At 38.5% G+C, this 19491-nt stretch overlaps 1 protein-coding gene across 1 annotated transcript; it reads left to right on the top strand.

Moving 5' to 3' along the window:
- Positions 1–4367: 4367 nt before the first annotated feature.
- On the top strand, positions 4368–11836 carry scp2b (sterol carrier protein 2b). Its single transcript, XM_063892025.1, has 5 exons — positions 4368–4563; positions 5583–5673; positions 6340–6469; positions 6772–6851; positions 11173–11836. The coding sequence occupies exons 1-5, from the start codon at positions 4541–4543 to the stop codon at positions 11266–11268; spliced, it is 420 nt and encodes a 139-aa protein (XP_063748095.1). The 5' UTR covers positions 4368–4540; the 3' UTR covers positions 11269–11836.
- The last annotated feature ends 7655 nt before the right edge of the window (positions 11837–19491 follow it).

Raw genomic sequence — 19491 nt, 5'->3', positions numbered from 1 at the left:
CATATCTAATGGGCAGGAGTTTAAGGGCTTTATTCAAGATCTAAACAACAAACCAGATGTGATCTGTATACAGGAGTCCTGGTTAAAGAGTTCATCGGATTTTGTGATCAAGGGATACTTTAGTATCAGGAGGGATAGGGTGGAGGGTAATGGTGGAGGGTGTGTAACTTTTGTAAAGCAGGGATTACAATATAGGGAGGAAAGAGAGGAGATGCATTGGAATATATGTGTTGAGGTATGGACTAAAGGGGGTGTGAGTGTTGTGAATTTTTATAATCCATGTAAACAGAATGAGTCCGGACATGTAGAGGAAATTTGGGAGGGTTTGGGTGAGAAGGTCATCTGGTGTGGGGATTTCAATGCTCACAGCTCACTATGGGGGGATAGAAATGATATAAATGGTAGTATAATTGAAGAGTTTTTAGATGATAAAGAATTTGTTTGTTTGAGTGATGGTTCTTATACAAAAATTGATGTTGCAAAAGGTAGTGGGTCTGCCATAGATCTCACAATTATATTGTAAGATTTGGCTAGTAGGTGCAGTTGGGAGGTGCTAAATGAGAGTACTTTCGGTAGTGATTATTACCCCCTGGTGGTCCAGTTGGAGATTGAGGTAGTAAGAGAACAAGTGGTAAGGAATGGGAGATGGATGTTAGAGAGGGCAAAGTGGGAATCCTTTTCAGAGATCAGTAAGAGCCGGCTGGTGGGTATTAGGGATGGTGTCAGTGTTGACCTCATGTGCCATGCAGTAACTAATCGCATAATTAGTGCTGCTGAGGTAACTATTCCTAAGTCAACTCCTGGTAGTGGAGGAAGAATGGGCCTTTGGTGGTCTGAGGCATGTAATGGGGCTGTCAGAGACCGGAATAAGGCTTTCAAAACCCTAAAGTAGATCTTAAATTTAGAAAATGTAATTAAATATAAACAATGTCAAGCTGTGGTGAGACGAACAGTTAAGAGTGCGAAAAGGGAATATTGGAGAAAGTATTGTGAGTCGATTGAAAGAACAACTCCAATTCAAAGAGTGTGGGGCATGATTAAGAAGATGAGGGGCAATGGGAGGGATTTTGAGTATCCAGTAATGATTGAGGAGCAAAGATGTATTACTAATAGTAAATATAAGGCTGAAGGTGTAGCTAAGGCATTGGTAAAGGTGAATAGCTTAGGAAATCTAACTCAGGAGGAAATAACTGGAAGAGAAACAACACTAAGGAAATACAGAGAAGTTGTAAGTGAGGATGTAGGAGATGGGGAAGTTCTTAATGCCCTGTTTACTTTGAATGAACTTAATAGTGCTTTAAAGATGGTTTGGAAGTCTACTCCAGGGAGGGATATGATTTGCTATGAAATTTTAGACAAGTTAACTGATAAAGGGAAGGAGGTAGTATTAAGGTTATTCAATAAGGTTTGGTTGGAGGGAGTTATTCCAGCAGCATGGAAGCAATCTGTTATTGTACCCATCAGGAAACCTGGGAAGGACACAAAGAATCCAAGCAACTACAGACCAATAGCATTAACGTCCCAAATGGGTAAGGTGATGGAAAGGTTAGTCAATGACAGATTGGTTTACTGGTTGGAAACAAAAAATCTATTTCACAGCTATCAGAGCGGATTTAGGAATGGAAGGGGGACTATGGATCCTGTAGTTGCTCTAGAGCAGGGGTGTCCAAACTGTTTTCACCGAGGGTCACATACAGAAAAATATACAGAAAGCTGGGCCACTTATAGAGGTAGATATCGCCTCATAAGTTAAGTTATAAGTTAGCAATACAAATCAAATGTAGGTGATGAAAAAACAGCCTACATCCCGTCTCTCTTTAGGGTTTCATTAATTTTGTTGGCAGCTCATTCCTTAAAACAGAAGCCTCAGATTGCTGATAATAAGAGCAAATATGAAGGTTCAATTTCAAGCTTGTTATAGAAATAAGTTATTGGTCTTTTTTTTAATCAACTAAGATTTGTTAGAAAATGTTTTAAATTCTAAATGACTGAATTTATTTAAAAATTGGGTTCATTGATATATTTTAACATATAAGCAATCAAAAGTTTAATTTGTGGGCCCTATTCCATTATACTTTTAGAATTTGCTGAGGGCCGATTCAAAATGGCCTGCTGGCTGCATTTGGCCCCCGGGCTGTAGTTTGGACACCCCTGCTCTAGAGGATTCAATCAGGAAAACCCAGGTTAATAGAGAGACAGTTTTAACTATATTTTTTGATGTGGAAAAGGAATACGACATGATGTGGAGAGAGAGCCTTCTCATCAAACTGAGACAGATGGGTATCAAAGGAAAAATGTTTAAGTGGATTAGTGACTTTTTAACTGGTAAGAGGATTTAGTCAAAATTAATGAAGCAGTTAGCAATGAATATGTAGTGGAGAATGGCATCCCGCAAGGTAGCATTATAAGTCCAGTGCTATTCTTGGTTTTGATTAATGACATTTTAAAAAAAATAGACGGATCAATTAATGTGGCACTATTTGCGGATGATGGGGCTATGTGGACGAGGAGTAGGAATGTGAACTATGTTGTCAATAAGATGCAACAGGCAGTGAATGATGTTCAAATGTGGGCCCTTGAGTGGGGATTCAGGATCACCATAGAAAATTCCAAAACAGTTTTCTTTACTAGAAGGAATATTCCCCAAGAGTTTAAATTGAATTCATCAGGTGTAGGTTTGGAAAGAGTTGATTGTGACTATGGTTTGACAAGAGACTTACTTGGTGTGTACATATCCAGAAGATGATTGAAAAGTGTAGGAAGGTTTTAAATGTGATGCGTTGCTTGCATGGGGTGGATTGGGGTGCAAATAGGTCTGCTATGAGAACTATCTATATTAGTCTCATTAGATCAGTGTTTGACTATGGATGCGTGGCTTACAGGTCTGCAGCTAAGTCACTGTTGGTGAAACTGGATGTAATCCAACACAAAGCATTGAGATTATGCTGTGGAGCAATGAAGACTACCCCAGTTAATGCAATCCAGGTGGAGATGGGTGAAACTTCATATCAGAAGGGACCAGCTAGCCCTGGAATATTGGGCTAATCTTAGAGGGCATCAGCAGGACCATATAACTCATTCCTCTTTGCTGCATTGTCAAGAAAGAGATAAACGTCAAGGTAGAAGCTTTGGGTGGATTATTGACAGAAAGCAGCAGAAATGGAGCTCCAGTTGCTGAATGTGTGTCCTACAGTGTCATTTTCCGTAGTTCCATTATGGTTACTGAAAAACCCAGTTATAGATTTAGAGCTTTTAGAATTAAAAAAGTGTGAGGAAATCAATAGTTTTATAGTAGAGTGTCATATTAGAGTTATGTATGGGGACAAAATGGTGATATTTACAGATGCATCAAAATTAGAAGATGGAAAAGTTGGAGCTGCCTTTGTAATTCCTAGTCTCAAGATCTGTAAAAGAGAAAGACTGAATAATGATCTTGCTGTTTATACTGCAGAGTTGGTAGCGATCCTCATGGCTCTGGGTTGAGAGTAACAAGCCTAGGCATGGGGTGCTAATTGCTTCAGATTCTGCATCTGCACTGATGAGTATTCAACACACAAGTTCTCAATCCAGACAGGACATTATTCTAGAAATTGCACAGATGATAAGTAGGTTACAGTGTGATATTAACGTCAGTCCCCTATGGGTTCCTGCTCATTTAGGAGTCAGAGGAAATGAGCAAGCAGATAAGAATGCTAAGAAAGCATGTGAGTCATCTGAAGTCACCATGAATATAAGTTTTAGTAAGGCTGAAATTAAGACTATAGTCAAGGCCAAGTCTAAGAGGAAATGGCAAAATGATTGGAGCAATGCTATCACCGGGAGGAAGTACTAAAGTGTACAAAGGTATGTTGGTGAAGCAAAGTCAACATCTAGAACTACTCAAGAGAAAAACATAATCTCTATGATGAGATTTGGGCATACTGGGTTAAGTAGTACTCTTTTTATTTTAAAGAAACATGCTAATGGTAATTCAAGTGTATGTAACAGTGCAGAGAATGTGGAACATGTAGTAGAATATTGTGCTAAATTTGTCCAGCAAGGCAGCAACTCATCCAGGAGCTGGAGTCAGAAAGTGAGACTTTGGACATAAATACAATCCTGCAGAAATAATCAAGTGAGGTTTGCTTCAGTTTATTGTTTAATTTCCTGAGAAGATCTGGTCTGATCAATCAAATTTAGAATTATCATTATTATTATTTTATTATTAATATTATTATTAATATTATTATTATATCAGAAGGTTTTAAATGTGATGCGTTGCTTGCATGGGGTGGATTGGGGTTTGTTTTTGTACTAGTATCCAGACTCAAACTCCATATTGGTAGGTGGCGGTAATTCTTCCAAACGTTGTTTGCCAACCGCTATTAAAATATAAGTAGAAGAAGAAGAAGAACATCTGACATCGACACATCGAGTCTGCAGAACGGCGAGAGGACGAAGAAACACGGAAGTGTAGTTTTCACACAGACAGGCAAAGTACAAGCTAGCTGTTGTTCTGTTGCACCTTCGGCTCTGTTTGTCCACCTAACATTACAGCAAAATGCCTGAAATACAGACAAGAAGGTAAGAGCACTAGATATGGCAGGATATCATTTTGACACGTAAAGTGACGTGTTTGTGTAATTTATTGAGGTCACCCTTGTTGTCCTCGGTTAACATCACAGGAATTAGCTATGAAGTGTTAGACAAACAGCTAGCTATGTTGAAGTCAATGAACTCTAGTTCTGTGATGTATTACTACCTAGCTAGCCGTTGGTTACAACATACCTAGCATATAAGCTAATGATGTAACCTAGTTTTAAAATACGTATTGTGCGTACATTCTTTAAAATATACTGATATTATATCCTCCTCAAGAGTGGTGTGTGGACTGAAAGCACAGTCGGTTTTCTGCTACTTAGTTGTTCCAGTGTCAGCTTCTCCTCAGATAGCTAACAGGTGCTAACGTGGTGTCATCCTGGGTTAGCAGCAGTTCTCTTTTTTACATCCATGGCTAGCAGGATGCGGTTCTGCTGAAGCAGGCAGAGGGCGTGTACATGTGGAGGCCACAGTACTAATGCTGCTTAATCGTGAAAGGGACAATTGACTGGACTTTGTTGTGTGTCACCTCAGAGTTGGTAACATCTCATAATTTCACATTGACCACACAGGTGAACACACACTGAGATCCCTGGAAAAAAAACTGCTATAAATAGACAAGATTGGGTACAAATATAATAATAGTAATACACTTTATTTATACAGCTCCTGCAAAACAAAACTTATGTTAAGTGCTTTTGTAAAAAAACAGAAAATGTTGAATAAACCAAGAATGAAATGAACTGCAAACCAGCAACTAAAACACAGAGTTAAACAAACGGAAGTGATATAGGCATAAAACAAGTTCTAAACATGTGGGTGTTTAAAATGATTTAAAGACCTGACAGAGTTATCAAAAATACAAGACTGTATTAAAAAATATGAGTGAATGTTTTTTCAGTGATTTATTGCTTTGGTTTCCTCAACCATAATTCTGTACCGTTGTTTCATCACTTTCTTTCATTGCTAACCTTCTGAAGTTCTGCTCTTTTGTTTCTGTAAAGGATTCAAGCCATTTACACCAGTGCCAGTGACGGCCTGGAGGGCTTCAAGGCACATGCTGTGTTCGAGGAAATCAACAAGAAGCTCCAGGAGGTAAAATAGGAGACAATGTTGTTAGTTGTGGCAGAATTGTGGCTTTATACTGTTATCCCTTGATATGTGTTCTCAGACACTTAAGAAGCCTAGTTTTTCTTTAATTTGTAGCCCACCACATATACATTTTCTGCAAGTGTATATCATACATCCAGACATATAGTGTTTCCAGCTCTGCGCATTGGGTCTATTTTGCTGTTTAGTACCTATCACACACAAATTCAAGCTTGTTTTGACTCAATGCTTTTCTTTCAAAAGTCATTGATTTTAGGCAGTTAACTTTGTGCAACCTCGATCCCCCTAATTCTGACTGAAGCGTCAGCCAAATGAATGTAATGTAGTTTAGAGTTTAATATCTCAGGCAAATGTTCATACAGGTTTAAAGTTTTAGATGCAGTGCAATACATCTGAGAGAATATTTTGTTCCACTTTTGTATTTCCATAGGTGAATGGGGTAGTAGATTTCTTTGGATTCTCAGTCATTCAGGCAGATTTTGGGTCATATTCTTTACCTTTGTGTTATCTGATTATTAATCAGCTGTAAAGTACTGTTAATATACACAATATTTCTTCAGATTAAAACATGTAATCTGTGTGTGTGTAGATTTTAAAGATGCCCTGTCTTGAAACAAATGTCTGTGTGTCCTCTCTGTGTCCTTTAAACAGGAAGGGGAACAGTTTGTGAAAAAGATCGGGGGGGTGTTTGCCTTCAAGGTAAAGGACGGCCCCAATGGTCAGGAAGGTGTTTGGTACGTGGACGTGAAGAACGGCAGAGGCTGCGTCCACAATGACACGGGTAAGAAAACAGTATCAGGGCTCTTGGTTGTCTCATGACACTGACATGTAATCATGTTGTTCAACAATAGGTGTCGTGTGTGTGTGTGTGTGTGTGTGTGTGTGTGTGTGTGTGTGTGTGTGTGTGTGTGTGTGTGTGTGTGTGTGTGTGTGTGTGTGTGTGTGTGTGTGTGTGTGTGTGTGTGTGTGTGTGTGTGTGTGTGTGTGTGTGTGTGTGTGTGTGTGTGTGTGTGTGTGTGTGTGTGTGTGTGTGTGTGTGTGTGTGTGTGTGTGTTTTAACTTTACATGTGTGCCTGCCTGCAGCTAAGAAGGCAGACTGCACCATCTCCATGTCCGACACAGACCTGTTGGCGCTGATGACGGGGAAGATAAACCCACAGACTGTGAGTATTGAGTATGCTCTTTGTAGTATTGATAATCATTCACAGAAGTAAACCATTTATGTTTTGTTTTATCATGTCAGTTATTCATTTATTAAAGGGGCCCTATTATGGGTTTTGTGGTTTTTAAAGTACAAGGTAAAATTCCTCTTTGGGATTTATGGACAGTTGACCTTATTAACAGAAAATTAAACCTTATTTTTGAGTTAAAAAAGGCAAACATGTAGAATTATTTGGATTAGAGTTAAAGATTTCCTGTGGTGTGTTATATATATGGTCTGCAAAAGCTAAAATCCCTGAGTTTCTTTTCCCGCCTGAAATACCTCCATTAGACTCCTTTATTTACTTTTGTGACATAGTGACATCACTTTGCAACACCGTCCTTCACTTTGTACTTGATAGGCTCACAACAGAGCCGGCCAGCTAACCAATCAGAGCAGACTGTGCTCTGGTTTCAGACAGAGGGTGAAAGAGACTTTGCACACCAGGGGCCTCATTTCTAACATTCAGTATTTATTATTAACCAAGAGGTTAAGAGTTCTTTATAGATCCATCTATACTCTAGTGTGCACAGTTTTCCTTTTACAAATGACCGTTTACTTTATTACAAGACATGAAAAAAGTCTCATACTCTACTCTGCTATCTGCTATAGAGAAACCAAATACATTCACTTCAACAGAACCTATTTACTCCAAAAGAGAGGCGAATAAAGGAAGAGTTTTCTTTTATACAACAATATAAAAACCCTCAGTTGCTGTTGATTCCTGAATTCTATTCTTTTATATTACTTCAGTTGTAAGGAGTTATTGAGCTGTGTACAGATTTTTGTCCTGCATTGCATAAAAGTGTGACAGTTTGCCAGTTGGATGTAGTACTGACAGGATATTCTGCTAGTGCCTTGGTGATATTAAGAGGAAACACTGAGCTGCGCCATTATTGGCTGATTGTGCCAATGAACAGTGAACTTTGTAGGCGGATAGAGCTGACAACTTAATGACGGAGATTTATTTCATGCCTGACTTCAAAGTAAGATTTAAAGAGAACCATTGGCAGATGTTTCCGCATCAAATATTCTCGTACATGATAGTAGAAACGGTAGTCCTTAAAGGAAAAGGCTGTCGGCTAATCCAACGAAAGACCAAACACAATGATGAATTGAATTGAAGAGGATGCATTCTGCTCATTTTCAGGTTCATATTCGTATTTAGTGTCTCTACTGTGACGTGTTTACATACTTTTATGTTCAAAAGCTCTTTATGTTTCTCATACTGCCTGTGCTCTTTTCACCCTCTGTCTGAAACCAGAGCCCAGTCAGCTCTGATTGGTTAGCTGGCCAGCTCTGTTGTGATTTGTCAACTGTTTACAGATGTCCCACCACATAGCCTACCAGGTATTTCAGCGGGGGAGAATGTGGGAGAGAAACTCCCTTTAGAGGAAACACAGAGATTTCAGACTTTGCAGACCATTTACATGCACCAAACCAATATAACACACTAAAGGGAAAGCTCCCAAAACTAAAATAGCTCGCAGGACTGTGTGTGTTCGTGTCCAAAGAAAATAAAATAGTTTTCAAATACTTTATATCTGCTTTTAAAAACACATGTTTTCAGTCGGAACAAATGGGCTTTGGTTGAGAGCCATACAAATGGTAAGGGAAGTTGGAAAGCGTTGAGAGACTTGTTGAAAGTAAGAAAAAATTACAAAATAATGCTTTCCATTTCTTTCAAGCTGAGTTTCAAATATGCACAATGAGTTTAAATATTATAATTTTAATAGGATACAATTCAGTCTCCGTTTCAGTTTTTTTGCAGGATTTTCAAATACAATATGTTTTAAAGAGGCATGAATTCATCCTTTATCTAATTTGAACTGTTTGCTCTCTTTTGGCTGTTCTTGCTGAATTGTATGTGCAAAAGCAGACACTCGTGAGTTCACCAAGTTCTTTTAAACAAGAAGTGATGACACGCCGTGCACCTCTCTGCAATCAGTGCACGGCCATCACAGGCATCAGATGTCACTGTTTGTGCAGCATCATCAGAACTCGGAGCACAATCACTCGGTCAGGATAACCTTTTGCAGTTTTGTAGATAAATGTCAAAACATTTATAATTAAAGTTGTTCCGTTCTGATCTCCTGTTATTAATTCACTTGAAATAATTGAATTGTCCTTTTGAGGACGTCGATCAAGCAATCTGAATAAATCGCCTTGAAACGACGCGGAAATCTTTTAAACCAACTTCAGTCCTGATCATAATGACTAAATATTCCTTTATTCTTGACCATTTTAAATGCCTGTTTGTTAACATAAATACAAACTAAAAATGTTGTAAAGAATTCATAAATAAACAACTTCCTTCTTGTTTCCCAACAGGAATTCGGCCCTCCTAAAAATGCCATATAAATATGAATTAAACGTTTCACTTTCATCTGGTTAAATCTTTTATAATCTTCCCTCCTGATTTTAATGACCAAATAGTCATTCATTGTCATACATTAAGAGCCGGTTCTTTAACATCCCGCCACCGTTATTTACAAAATAAATTATTTGGATCAATTTATAAATAAACAAAAATTCCTCTTACCTTACAAGATGAAAAGCTCCTGTCCTAGAAGTGCTTTATAAATATTAGAACTATGAATTTTGTTAAATATTTAATGCCAGTTGGTTAAGATTATGCCACTGTTGTTTAAAAAAATGTTTTTAAGGGATTTATAAATACGAAAGGTCCTTGTTGTAACCCTCCAGGAAAAATATATTTCTTACCAAAATTGCTCTAAAAGTACTACAGGTACATTTCAAATGTTCACTTTTTTAAAAGGAACTTGATTTACAGATTGGTTAACAAATTGGTTTACACATTTCCAATGTTGTGTCTTTACATTTAGTGAAGGGGATTTCTTTTTTGTTTGCATTATTTGATGCTGTTATTCTGTTGCAATGAGGACATTTCTTTACGTGGTCTTTCTGGTGTCTGTATTTTTGCTGCTCTTTATTATGATTTATAATTAAGACCTGAGGGTTCTGGAATAGCAGAACAAACGTACACCTTTGCTAGAAGGTATGTGATATGCATTAACACCGTTATAGGAACTGAACAGTAAGAAAAGTCCCTATGAGGCACAAGGGTCAGTATGTCTCTGCTCTCTCTGAGCGTTCAAATTGCAGAGGTGTAAAATAACTAAGTACAATTTGAGGTACTTCTGCTATCCTTAAGTATTTCCATTTATGTTACTCTGTACTTCTACAATACTTCAATTCAGAGGTAAATGGGGTACTTCTACTCCATTACATTTATTCAACACCTTTAGTTACTTTACAGATTTAGATTAATGACAAACAATGTCATCAACACTTAAATAAGACTTTTATCCTCGACGCTCCCAAAATGTGGGATTGGGATTGTGGGTTTTAAATGATCTTTTTTATTAGTGACACCCCGCTTTTAAATGGTCTTTTATTCCTTTTATATTTGGTTATTTTTAACATTCGCGTTGGTGTGTTACTCATTTGACTTTTATTAATCTTATTCATTATTACATACTTATTATTTATGTGTCATTTAGGTTTTATTTTAATTTATATTCATTATTTTCATTATTTATTTTTTAGTTATTTATATTTTATCACATCTTTTACTGCGGTTTGTCTTAAAGGGTTTTACTGTTATATCATATTTTTTGTTTTGTTTAGTTTTTAGCCGCACGTTAAACTCAGGTTGTCTTTTAAATTGTGATGTGTTCCTTCTTAAAGCACTTAGAGCTGCACCTGATCCCTGCAAAGTGCTATACAAATAAAGCTTATTATTATTAAATAAAACTTTAGTTACACCGGGACTGAATTTAAAAGCTGCCCAGCAGGAAATTAAGTAAATGTAATTAGTCCCACCTTCACCAGCTGTGATAAAAACAGCATAATTATAATCAAAACATAAAGTATATAATGAAATGGGCCAATCTGCAAAATGAGGACTTTAAATATAGTTTGGTGCCACTACTTTTGAACAGTTTGAATTGAGGACTTTTGCTCGAGTCTCTGGTACTTCTACTTTTGCTTAAGTAAAAGATCTAAGTACTTTTTTTTACCTCTGTCAAATTGTTTCCACCCTCACTCCAGTCCACAAACATTCCCTCCTCTGAGTCTCTGTGCCACGCACTCTCCTGACATTTCATAAGCTGTTGTTGCCGTTGCCCCACTTTCCCCGGGGGGAGTTAATCTCTCACGGTAACTCCTGAAACTAGCCGCATGTAGTTCTCTCCCGCACAGGCCGAACAGCACTCCCTGATTCAGATTTGTGACGTTCCCCCCCCCTTCTCAATTCACAGGCGTTTTTCCAGGGCAAGCTGAAGATCACAGGGAACATGGGCCTGGCTATGAAGCTCCAGAGCCTGCAGCTGCAGCCGGGCAAAGCCAAGCTGTAGGGCAACGGCCCCCTCGACACACCTCTGATCACTAAGTTAACCCTTGAAGAAATTAACAGCAAGTCTGACGCGTTTCAGATCGGTGTTAAAGGTCCGTAAAGCTTCTCATCACAGGACTGAACCACTTTCCCTTCTAGTGACCTCACTGACCGAGCGGGGGATTAGTCAGTAGCCCTGCTAATATAACTGGAGCACAAGATAGACGGGCAGATAATTAATTCTCTAATAAAGTCCCACTCATGTAATTCAGTACACCAGAGTAGATACAGGGGCACTTATAGATACTAATTCCGTTTATGTCCATTTTTCAAAATCTACCTTTTGAGTGTATTGTGTCTGGAAATGATTTGAGTAGATGACATTTTCCTCAATCATGGCCACAACAGTCTAAGTGCCTCCTCGTCTCGGACTTGCAGTTTGCTCTTAAAGTTTTTAGCCAACAAACAGAAATGTTTTTCACCGTGGCCGCCCAAACTTTTAACAGACGGGCTTGTCGTTATCTGCTGTACTATCATTAATGTATGGAAAAGATTTCTACTAAATAAAATTGCCTTTGCTGCAACATCAATTTGGGTGGTCTGTTTTTCCAAGCCATTGTAATTAGCTTACTCCCTCACCATTGATTTTATAACTTCCACCAAGAAGGGTATGTTTTGTGTTCCATGTATCGGTTTGTCAGCAAGATTACAGGAAAACCTTGAAGATTGTAAGCATCCACTTAGATCCAGCTTCTTTTTATATATATATATATATACACACACACACACACATACATATATATATATATACACACACACACACACACTCACTATTAGCTTTTTAATTTATAACAACTACTGCACATCTTTCTGGGGTGGGATCTCTACGGTGGCCAACATGTGCAAACGTGCTACATTAGGAGAGACGCGCTGCAGTTGAAACACTGGGAATAAAAAAAACCAGCAAAAAGCTGAGACCACAACAGAAATAGGGACACTACAAAGTGATGCACACAGCTGGGACCGGAGCGTTGACGTTTAGGGATTACAAAGTTGGCCAACTGTACCTGGAAATTTATCTAAAATATACGTTTTATTTGCTTATTTTAATAATGTGATCACATGATTCCTCCCGTTGTTATTACTATACAGTAGATCTATTGTAAGCTAGCTAGCTAAAGTAGCTAATCCAAAAATACTGACAAATCACTACAATTATGAAACAGGTTTATAATCCCCGAACATCAACAAGCGCTCCGGTCCCAGCTGTGTGCGTCACTTTTTAGTGTCCCCGCTTCCGTTGTGTTTTAAGCTTCTTGCAGCTTTCGTTTATGCATCACTGCATATGTTTTGTCAAGTTTGTGAATGTTTTCTTCATTTGAATTTGTATTTTTTGATTTGCATCATTGTTGAAACTGCAGCACGCTTGCCTAATGTAGATCCCTTCTCTGTTGCTTATCAAAGGTTTCTAATGGTTTTTTCCCAGTTTTTTGGGGGGAATTTTTCCTTGAATACTGCAGTTTGCTAAAGACAGAGGGTGTGCTGTACACACTGTAAAGCCTCCCGTGACAAATATGTAATTTGGGAAGTTGGGCTATACAAATACAATTTGATTTGATTTTGTATGACAACTACTAGCTTGAGTCATGAACATTTTTGGAAAGGTGTAGCATGGGCCCATGGAGCAGGTCTACATTATGGACTGTGGGTTAAGGATCAGTTGTGGAAATACAATTCAGATCCTTTATTTAAGTACTATACCACAAGACGTGGAAAATACTTTGCTTCAAGTAAAATCCCTGCATTGGAAATGTTATTGTGAGCAGGATCGCTCAGGTGGAAGGTAAGAGACAGAAGGGTTCGGGGTTGGGCAAAAATAATAGCGTTTATTCCATACGAAACATGCAAACGAAAGACAGCTCCCCGGCACTTCCAGGACGGGCAAGGCCAGGACGGGGTGTGTCGGCTTCCCAGGACCCAGCCTACTGCAAGACAGACCAGAACCAGGTTACCAACATGCTTTATCTTAACTGACTGATTACCTGATTCTGATCAGCTGTCTGGTCTCCGGCCGAGCCACTCCCGTCACCCCAGCAGCCGGCGCTCTAACCACACCCGGCTGCCACAGTTATTTAATTAAGAATAATTTAGTATAATCAACAAAATATAGTTGAAGTATTCAATATAAAAGTACCAAATGCAAATTTTGTATTTTTAAAGAAAAAATCTGAAAAGGCATGAAAAGAAAATGCTCAAAATCAGGTTAGTACTAGCTGGATTTTCATCCAACTTGGTGGAAGGGTGCAGCTATGAAGGACCATTACATTTTGAATAACTCTAATCAAAGGGTGGATACACAATTTGTTTTAAATTACGAAAACAGTCTTGTTGGAGGTCTGAACTCTTCGAGTGCGGTCTTGTATTTCTTACAATTTTGAAAACATAAACTAAAAAGCCAGATCAGTTTATGTTTGAAATGGCACATAAAACCAGATTTAACAGTATGCAGGCCCTGATCTTCAAGATGAGGGCTTCTTGGCTGGGCCTGCATATGTTCTCCCTTCTAGAGGGCCGTGCACTTTTCCAACACTGCAGCCACCTCATTCCAGACTGCCACGCTGTAGTTTTCCTTTGTAAACAGAGGAGCATGGCTAAAAGAAAAATCTGTTAACTCTGACCCAGATTGCACTGCAGCTCACGCACTTTAACCCTACAGTCCCAGCTGGCAGATTTCTTTGGTTACAAGTGACTGCTTGAGTGCATGTATGACGTTTCACAAGTTTGACATCTTGTGTTTTTTTTACATTAAATTAGAAATGTTGGAATCAAACCTTAATTTAAAACAAGTCATAAAGGTTTAATCTTAAACTTTTTGATGTGTTCCCATCCACTGTGCAACATTTCTCCTGGATTGACTTTTTTAAAGTTTATATGTATTTCACCTTTAAGTCAACTTTAGCCCAACTCATTAGTTTTACTCGTCTTTTGGGCATTTTTGGTCAGTAGACCTCATTTACAGATAATGAAATCTCATTTTTGAGGGGCAAACATTAAGAATTATTTTGAATTTAGTGTGTGCTATAGGTTTTTGTGCATGTAAATGGTCTGCAAAGGCTAAAATCCCTCTGTTCCCTCCAGAGGGAGTTTCTCCCCCACACACTGAAATCTGAAAAGCCTCCATTGGACTCCTTTGTTTCTGTTACATAATGACATCACTATGTAACACTTGCACTTCTATTGTCTAGCGCTCCAACACATTGTACATGATAGGCTAAGGGGCGAGACATCTCTAAGCAGTTGACCAATCACAACAGAGCCGGCAAGCCGTCCAGTCAGAACAGACTGGATTCTGGTTTCAGACAGAGGGTGAAAAGAGGTGCTGCAGCACAGGCAGTGTGAGAAAAATAGAGAGTTTTTGAACAATACAACAACACAATATAACTGTAAAACCTGAAAACTAGCATCATATGTCCTATTAAAGTCTGGAAAAACACAAATGATGTCACAGTGATGATAAAGATATTAAAGACATGGGTGCTAAAATATGCTATTACAGTATATATCATGCGATGTAGGATCCATGGTTTTTGGAGCTTAACCCATATGCAGGACTGAAGTTTTAATGTTTTAGTCCTTGTAGTGATTAACGTGCTCTGATTCTTTTGCATTAAGTCCTCAAGTTACCATCTACGATGTCTCTGTTGTTTTCATGACCTGATTTTAACGTTTGCAACTTTGTGTGAGTTATGTAACACAGCAGTGATTCAGCCTGAATTCACGCCACGGCTGTCCTGGGAAATGATTATCTGCAGCCTGCAAGATGTGCCGTGTTGCATGCTTCCTAAAACCCAGGGGGTTTGTTTGGAACATGCAAAAAATGAACAGGCCAGTTTGGAGCAGAAACAACCACCAAATAAATATTGATGAAACCAAGCAGGAAAAAACGATCTTACAGTTTAGACAACATGTGGACTTCATGCTGCGAGAGCTCCATGGTGTGATACATGTCACACTGGTTTAGCAGTCATGACTAAGAGGGCAGCAGCTGAAAAGCTTTATTTGACAATTTCTTCTTTACAAACACACTCTGGGTGGGCATTGAAGGCTTGTATTCGTGGTCTGCTTTTTCAGGAGACCAGAGCCCTTTGAAGAGCAGTGGAAAATAGTTGGTCCAAGTTGAACATGAAAAGGATTCGTTTTTACAAAAGCACGCAGGAGCTCAGCTGTGTGCAAGGAGAGACTCATCAAACTCCCAGCCGTTATTGAAAACAACTGTACATAAAATAAGATTATACTGGGGATTTTTCACTACGACTCCATGCTTTAACGGGATAATTCATATTTATTTAGGTTTGTATGAGGTACAGCAGGAAACCCAAACAATGTATTGATTTTTAGCAACAAAACTAGACACATAAAAAAATCGAAATCATGTAAAATGTACGCTATATTTAGAATATTTTCATCACTTTATGTTGCTGTCGGACAGCCCTTTCAGATGGGGAACTGCAATTGTAATCTTAAATTATCTACAAAGCTACAAGGTCACAGACAAAACAGAAATTTCTCTTCCCAGAACATGTGAGATCTGGTCTACCACTGCCTGTATTGGTTAGCCTGTAACTGTGTTACTTGGTGAATTCAAACTAACCCATTAAAATGCTATCTATCTAAGAAATAAAGCTGTGTATAGTTAATGAGTGTAAAATTGTTTTCGTTATATTAAATATTCACATATTAAATGTACTGTATTTAGGATAGATCAACTCAAAATGTATAAGTTAAATTGTTGTTGTGCATGTGCAACAATGGTTCTCCCTTTTTTTGATCTGAAACAAGTTCAATGCGACTGAACTGCGGGGGATGGTTCATTATTTGTCTTTTGTAGAAGTTTTTAGAACTTACATTGTTGTCAAATAACATCACTTCATAATATTGACCTGAATATTTGTTAGCGTGATATGCTAAACTGATATGCTCCATTTTTTGTTATTTTGGAAATGGCAAGCTAGCTAGCATGGGTTACATGCTGCTATTCCGACATACCTCTACTCCAACATTCACGTCTAATTGTCGGAGTGGCGGCATTTCCATTTTTTTTTTAAACATGTCACTACTCCGACAACATCTTTTCCATTCAGAACTAGTTAAAACCTCTTCCTATTGTCGAGATCTTCAGAATTCATTTGGCAACCGCTGTGGCAACTCGTGTCTACAGTAAATGTCTTGTCAATTCTCCGGCCGCAACTCCGAATAAACCCAACAGTGTTTTGCCATCAAGTTCCTGCTCTCCAGTGTCTCTCTGAGTTTCGTCTCCATTGCTTCAGAAGTTTCCATCACAAAATGGACTTTTTAAAGTATCTAAACTATGATTTGCTGCTGTCTCTGTCCACAGCATTGCATTGCTTAGCTTTCTGCTGTTCCAATAATGTGGTGTGCCGACCACCATCTACTGCAGGTAATATACTGACTATGGATAAGTTCAAACCCACTTGAGACAGTTCAAACTATCCCTCAGCAGCAGCTACAGGGTAGAGCATACAGAAAAACTTTGACATCAAGAGCGACCATTGCTTTCAGAGAGTTGCCTGAACATGTTCCACTATAACTGTGGAAACAGGGAGAGAGCCCTTCTAGAAATCAGCCTGCCAAAAAACATGACGAGAAATAACCAGAGCAGAGATCAGAGTGTGTTTCCTCTCATTTCAGGAGAGGCTACACACCGAGGTCTGTCTCCCTCTCAGTGTGGAATCAGCAGCTCAGCAGGCATGAGATCAGTAAGTGAGACTCCCACAACCCCATCACTCTCACTCTCCCCCAGAGTCTCCTTGTCTTCCTCCATGCATTCATCACTGTCTCCACTCCTGTCTGCACTTGGTGTGTGCTGTTCCAGCACAAATAGCTTTAAGCAGGAGATTTATATTCTAGAAACAAATACTAGAGGCCACTTCTAGAAGAGTAGTTGCAATTGCTTAATATTAAGTGAGTCCAGATGCATTTCAGAAAAACATGTATTATATTTCAGATTCAGATTTAAAGGTATATTATCATGTAACATGTCCACATTCAGATCTATACAAATACCAAGACTTATGTTTATTCCGTTAAATACGTAATCTTAACCAAGGTAACAGTCCATTTAAGTTGGTCACCTGCAATGGCGATGTTTTTTGAGCGTGTTGTGGTTTTCTGCCCAAAACTGTCATGGATTACCTTTTCATCCTGTTTAAAGTCAGATCTTTACCATATTTATTTAGCTTCTACTTTAACCTGATAATGGGTTTAAGTCAGGGGTTTCCAAACTACGGCCAGGGGGCCAAATGCGGCCCGCAGGCCATTTTGAATCGGCCCTCTGCAAATTCTAAAAGTATAATGCAATACGGCCCTCAAACTAAACTTCTGCTTGTCTTGTATTGTACTTCTCAAATATATATGTTAAAATATATTAATGAGCCCAATGTTCAAATAAATTCAGTCATTTAAAATTTAAAACATCTTCTAACAAATCTTAGTTGATAAAAAAAACCCAATAACTTATTTCTATAACCAGCTTGAAATGTAACCTTCATATTTACTCTTATTATTAGCAATCTGAGGCTTCTGTTATAAGGAGTGAGCTGCCAACACAATAAATGAAACCCTAAAGACAGACGGGATGTAGGCTGTTTTTTTTCTGTAAGCGTTTTCAAGTATCGTGCATTATTCACCTAAATTTGATTTGTTTTGCTAACTTATAACTTAACTTATGAGGTGATATTCCCCTCCATAAGTGGCCCAGCTCTCCGTATATTTTTCTGTATGTGGCCCTCGGTGAAAAAGGTTTGGACACCCCTGGGTTTAAGTGATTGGACGTCTTGATCTTAAGTTTTCAGAGAATAAAGCTGAGCAAGCGTTAGCCGTAGCCGAATAGCGTCAGAGAAACTTCTTTATTAAGTGTTTTTGTTATATCTTTTGGAAAAAGCTAATCTGTGGATTAATGGGCTCCTGGATAAATTTCCCTAATCCCCTGAAGCGGAAGCAGGCTTAGCCAAAATAATTGTCAACTCAACGCGCAGCAACCGTTGTCTGCCAAGGAGCCTCTGCATATAATTTGGCTCCGGAGAAAACCTCCTGAACACTGAAGACATTTTAACCGAGAGACATTGACTGCAATTGCAAAGACTTTTGTTGTTCTTTTCAAGGTTTCAAGGTTTCAAGGTTTCAACCTTGAAACCTTGATTTACAGACTGAGTTGAACAAAATTATGTAGTGTGCCTTTAAAACACACTTAATGATATCTCGGTGGTTCATTCAGTTTGTGTGTGTGAGATAAAAACCAATGTCCACATCCCTGTGTTTAATGGAGAGGGCATACAGAGGTTTCTGTTATAGCAAAATAAAAACCTTTTTTGTCAAATGTGGCTAATGAACACTTTAAAAATGATCTCATTACTGGTTGTAAATGACAAAAGCTTTTCCTGGATACATCCTTAGACAAAAAGTTTAGCAGCAGCTGCTTTCTAGGTAATAAATATGGAAGAAACACATTTGGGGTCAAATATGGTGCATAAAACAAAGTGTTTCATTATGTTTCAAATCTGAGTCAATCCAATGTCAGTCAGTCTTCTCTCACATCTGCAGTTTGAACCTGGGCCGCTGCAAAGCTTTAACTTCTTCCAAAACAATTTATTTATTTTGACCTCAAACTTGGCAATTGGTGATTGAGTGATTTGTAAGACTTATTTAAGTACATTTGTTTAGACACTCCATTGAATTGTTCGCTCATACTTATATGAAGTTTTAATGCCGGGTCACTCACAGGGAACATTTCTTTGGGTCTGATATTTGACAGATTTATTTACATTTTTATTACAGAATATTTATTGACATGTGCACCGGACATGATTAGGATTTGGTGAGGAGTTGACTCCTGATAGACTTGACCTCGCATTGATATGATGACAGGAAGTGTATCTTGTGGAGGAAGGCCGCAGCGATACACCTGAAATGACAGCTGACTGCAGGAGAGAGAAGATCAGATTTACAGTCTGACAGCAGCATGATGATTGGTTGTTGGAGAGTTTGGCAAAAAGTAGATTGTAGTTTGAGAAGTTGTTCCCCTAACCCATTCTTATTTTCAACGTCACAATCGGGCTAGATTTGGGAAAAAGATTTTGGTTTTGAATAAAAAAAGGATGTTTTTGACAACCTGAGAATGAGGCCAAACTAATCCTCAATACCTGAAAGACCTGAGAAAAAATGTTTC

The sequence above is a fragment of the Eleginops maclovinus genome, chromosome 9 (assembly GCF_036324505.1).
Source record: "Eleginops maclovinus isolate JMC-PN-2008 ecotype Puerto Natales chromosome 9, JC_Emac_rtc_rv5, whole genome shotgun sequence".
Taxonomy (NCBI): domain Eukaryota; kingdom Metazoa; phylum Chordata; class Actinopteri; order Perciformes; family Eleginopidae; genus Eleginops; species Eleginops maclovinus.
The sequence above is the reverse complement of the archived record's forward strand: the minus strand, read 5'-3'. Positions and strand labels throughout refer to the sequence as shown.

Excerpts from the sequence above, each read along its gene's own strand:
- scp2b (XM_063892025.1), top strand. The coding sequence starts at position 4,541 with ATGCCTGAAATACAGACAAGAAG. Across the intron at positions 4,564-5,582 it reads CCTGAAATACAGACAAGAAG|GATTCAAGCCATTTACACCA; the intron begins GTAAGAGCACTA and ends GTTTCTGTAAAG. Across the intron at positions 6,470-6,771 it reads CTGCGTCCACAATGACACGG|CTAAGAAGGCAGACTGCACC; the intron begins GTAAGAAAACAG and ends GCCTGCCTGCAG.